The sequence below is a fragment of the Microtus ochrogaster genome, chromosome 6, assembly GCF_000317375.1.
Source record: "Microtus ochrogaster isolate Prairie Vole_2 chromosome 6, MicOch1.0, whole genome shotgun sequence".
NCBI lineage: Eukaryota > Metazoa > Chordata > Mammalia > Rodentia > Cricetidae > Microtus > Microtus ochrogaster.
The window spans coordinates 62,240,583-62,244,841 of record NC_022013.1 but is presented as its reverse complement, the minus strand read 5'-3'; the positions used below and the strand labels follow the sequence as shown (position 1 = coordinate 62,244,841).

Sequence of the window (4,259 nt, the reverse complement as noted above, 5' to 3'; positions counted from 1 at the left end):
GACCAGGCTGGTCTCGAACTCACAGAGATCCGCCTGCCTCTGCCTCCCGAGTGCTATGATTAAAGGCGTGCGCCACCACCGCCCGGCTCCCCTTTCATCTTCTATGTGTGTGTGTGTGTGTGTGTGTGTGTCTGTGTCTGTGTCTGTGTGTCTGTCTGTCTGTCTTTTGGTAAAGTCTATGTAGTCATGGCTGTCTTGCAACTTGCTAAGTAGTCCAGACTGGTCTCAAACTTACAAAGATCCACCTTCCTCTGCCTCCTGAATGTTGCCTGGCTCTTTTCCTACTTTGTTGAATCCCTTCTGTTCACCCCCAGATTGATTCAGACAAACATTGTGAGACATCCACCCTATGCTCTGAGTGTGCCATGAGTACTCTTGCGTTGGGACCCACACTTACTGCTATTCCTTTTCCCCAGTTCCTGCATAGCTGTTTTTTATGTTTCCTCTAGCCTTTTCTATCATTGGATGTTCTTTTGAGTCTTTAATTAATTAATTAATTTATTTATTTTTAATATAAACTCTTGTACTTGATCTTTTTTGTGTAGCTCTTGAAATCATAATCTAATAAACTATACTTGTTGATAATTACCTTTCTTCATCATTAGATTGTAATTTGTTTGAAATAGGGACTGTCTTCTGTTTATACTTAGAATTCTGTTACCTAGAATTATGCCTAATAAATAATGAGAGCTTAAATATTTGTTAAATGGCTAAGGATGTATTTGTATAGAAAGGCCGTTTTTTTCTAATCGTATGTTCAATATATATATATATATATATATATCTTTAAATATATATATGTGTATATATATATAGTTGACAAAGGTATTAATAGTCTTCTGTCTGTAAATGGATAAATATAAAACAGCTTTCATAAATTTTGGCAAGCCTGTAATAGAACAGTAAGCACTTCTCAAAGAATTAGGTTTACTTATTTTGTAAAGAATAAGTTTTCTTACTTGCAAGAATTTTGTTCTTTTCTGTAGTTCCATTGGAAATGACACTCACAGGCTGGTGCTTTAGTTCAGTTAAAATTGCTTGCTGTACGTGTGAGGTTCTAGGTTCCATCCCCAGTCCTGGAAAATACAACAGCACCAACAAAAACACAGTATGTCAGGGTCCTAAATGTTAACTTTCATGTTGCTTCCAATCAGTAATAATTTTCCTTTCTTTTTAAAAAATTATTTGTAGATCTAACAGCTTTAATGCAGATAGAAACATAGGTAAGAGTCTTATTTTTTTTTTACTTTTATAAGTTGAAAGTATAAACAGTGAAAAATTAATAAGTTCAATGTTTTTTATTTTCATAATAATATGAAATATAAAATAAGTGAGGTCATGTTATATGTAGCATCAGTATTTGGTCATTTAAACATAAGGAGTCTTTTTAGAATATGCTACTGCTTCTAAAGATGGACCAGAATTTCTAGCACTTTAAATTGAAAAAAAAAAAGATAAATTGGGTTTTACAATTGAACACTTTAAAAGTGTTGTATTCACCAGAGGTTTTTGATTTTGATGACGAAGATTGAAATCAATGCTGCCTTTTAAGTTTCTTTATCACAAAAGAGAGGAGATATTAACCAGGTTTAATACAGTCTCCTTTGGGACAGTGACTACATTGTTTGTGTTGCTTTCTAATGAGGGGACTCATTGGAAAGTTGGAATAGTTTTTTGAAGTTGGTTCATTGGTTAGGGTTAGGGCTAGGAATGGTTCATTGAAGCTGGAATGGTTTCTGTTAAAGGGAAAAGATAACTGAACCTAAAATCTTAGCATTGTGAAGCTTTCCCTGATGGATATGTCACTTCTGTGTTGATTTTGTACTTAATCGTTATTTCTAGATAATTTTCATTTCTAATAAGTATTTACCTTCTGGGCTATCAAGCAACTGGGCTCTTATTTCTTGTGTTTAGAAAGAGTTTACTACACACTGTGGAAAGGACAACTTTTAAATAAAGGAAAGCTTCTGTGTTACATTTCTTTGAGGTCAGCCACTCGTGCCTTTTTGCCTATCAAGCTGTAAGTATATAACATTAAAATAAAATAGTGAGGAGGGTCAGAGGGAGGATCATAAGGAAGGGAAATAAATGATAACAAAGTATAATGACATTTAACCCTTTATTTCATATAGCGAGGCTAAAAATTAACTTAAAAATTAAAAAGAAAATAGTATTTGGCAGTTAAGGAGACTGAGTTTTAGTTTTTTGATTGTTTTTAAAAAATTTCAGTTTATCTTATTCTGGATTGGAATTCACTATATAGCTATAGTTTCTTGTTTCAACTTCGTGTGTGATAGGGCTATAATTATATACCACCATTCCTGGGTTGCTAGCCATTTTTTTCAATATTAAATTTTACTGTGGTCTATAAAAACTTAAACATAAATGTTAATGTGTTTCTAAAATGGTTGTAACTTCAGAAAGTTAATTGACAAACAAGCTCTGATTCTCAACTTTGAATACTAGTCAGATGCATAGTCTATTCTAAATGGTTGTAATTCTAAAAGACTTAAAATTTTATTCTACTTAGATTTTTTTTTAAAGCAGCTTATATGTAATAGACTTAAGAGTTGGCCATTTTTAGCTGTGTATGGTGGAACATACTTGTAATCTCAGTACATGGGAGGCTCAAGCAGAGGATCTTGAGTTCAAAGACATTGTTGGGTGCATAGTGAGCTCTAGACTTCTGTGCTGCAGACCCTGATGAAAGTCTGCTTCAAAACAGAAGAGGGGTGGTAGTGGCTAACACTTGTTTGTTGAAAAGAGCTTTGATGTGGTAAATTAATATACATACACAGTTTATAATTCGTATAGCATGTTAGGATTAAAAGTTTACTTATTAATATGCAGAAAATGGTGTAAATGCTTGAAGATAAAGGTCAGTGGTAGAATGCTTGCCTGCCATACAACTCTTGGGTTTGATCTTCAGCATCTCCTAAAGAAGAGAATTATGCCAGCTCATACTATAACTGTAAATGATAACTATTCTTTTTATTAGTAAACTTGGCATGTAGGATTAGCTTCTGATTTAAGGATGGAATATTGGTAGTATTGCCAGTTGCTACTTACTTGAGTGTAGATACCTGACCTTCTTGTGTCAGGTATCTCTTTAGAATAAGGTTAAACTATTAATAAATGCATACATTACCCATCAGGTGTATTTTATTTTGTTGACCTTCTGGTAAGGTCTCAGGTAGCAGCTGGTTACAAGTTCACTGTGTAGCAGAGGATGACTTTGAACCTGTGATCCTCTTGCCCTCTACACTTCCCAGATGCTGGCATTACAGGATGCGTCACCATACCTGTTTTATGTGATACTGGAGATTGAGCTCAGGGCCTTTTATATGTTAGGCAAGCACTGAACCAATTGAATTGCATTCCCAGCCTGTATCTTATTAAGTGTATATATTAATATGTCTGATAACATTGCTAGAGTTAAAAATGCAGGTATGTCAAACATGCTCTTATATTTTCTTTCAGTCCTGAGAAGTTAGATGTTGAAACAGTTATGAGTATTGATTGTTTGAAACAGAAAATTCCTTCTGCATTGTTTAATAAAGACACATACTTGGGTCCTACTGAAGGTAAAGTAGTTTCATTTTACTTAAATATGTTAAGAAGCAGACCTGATTTGATGTTTACTGTGTATTTTTTCTTTGTGTTAGTTTTAAAGAATGGGATGTATTGTAGCCTTTATGAAGTTGTAGAAAAGACAAGAATTGGAAGTAACATGGAGTGTTTACTGCAAAAACTGGAGAAAGAAAAACTTGTGAGTGAAAAGTTTTAAATATTTCCATTATCCCTTAAAAGTAATATATTCATAAGTTATCATTAATATTTCAATTGATTTTTGACACTGGAAGTCCTGCAAGGTCTCTTTTGGGTATTTTACTATTAGTACTTTTTTCTTTGGAGACAAGCTCTTGCTATGTGGTCTTGGCTGGCCTGGATTTCTGTGTAAGTAGATATAATACTCTTGCTTTTCAGTAAACTTTCTGTAGATCCATTTTTATTATATATTGTGATTATAAATGTATTGTCAAATATTCATGGGATACTGAATGAGACAGACTATAGCATTTATTTCAAAAAGATGTTTTTTACTTTATGTGTGTGTTTACATGCATGTATGTATGTAAACTGTGTGCATACTTTTTTTTTTATTTTTGGTTTTTCAAGACAGGGTTTCTCTGTGGCTTTGGAGCCCTGTCCTGGAACTAGCTCTGTAGACCAGGCTGGTCTCGAACTCACAGAGATCC

General features: G+C 33.8%; 1 protein-coding gene across 2 annotated transcripts in view; it reads left to right on the top strand.

Moving 5' to 3' along the window:
* Fam208a (family with sequence similarity 208 member A) overlaps positions 1-4,259 on the top strand; it is a 55,865-nt gene that overhangs the window by 22,223 nt on the left and 29,383 nt on the right. For both annotated transcript variants that reach the window (XM_013346883.2, XM_013346882.2), the window contains 4 exons: positions 1,192-1,223; positions 1,915-2,020; positions 3,481-3,584; positions 3,666-3,769. In XM_013346883.2, the coding sequence (XP_013202337.1) occupies positions 1,192-1,223; positions 1,915-2,020; positions 3,481-3,584; positions 3,666-3,769 (346 nt within the window). The remainder of the gene's footprint in view (positions 1-1,191; positions 1,224-1,914; positions 2,021-3,480; positions 3,585-3,665; positions 3,770-4,259) is intronic.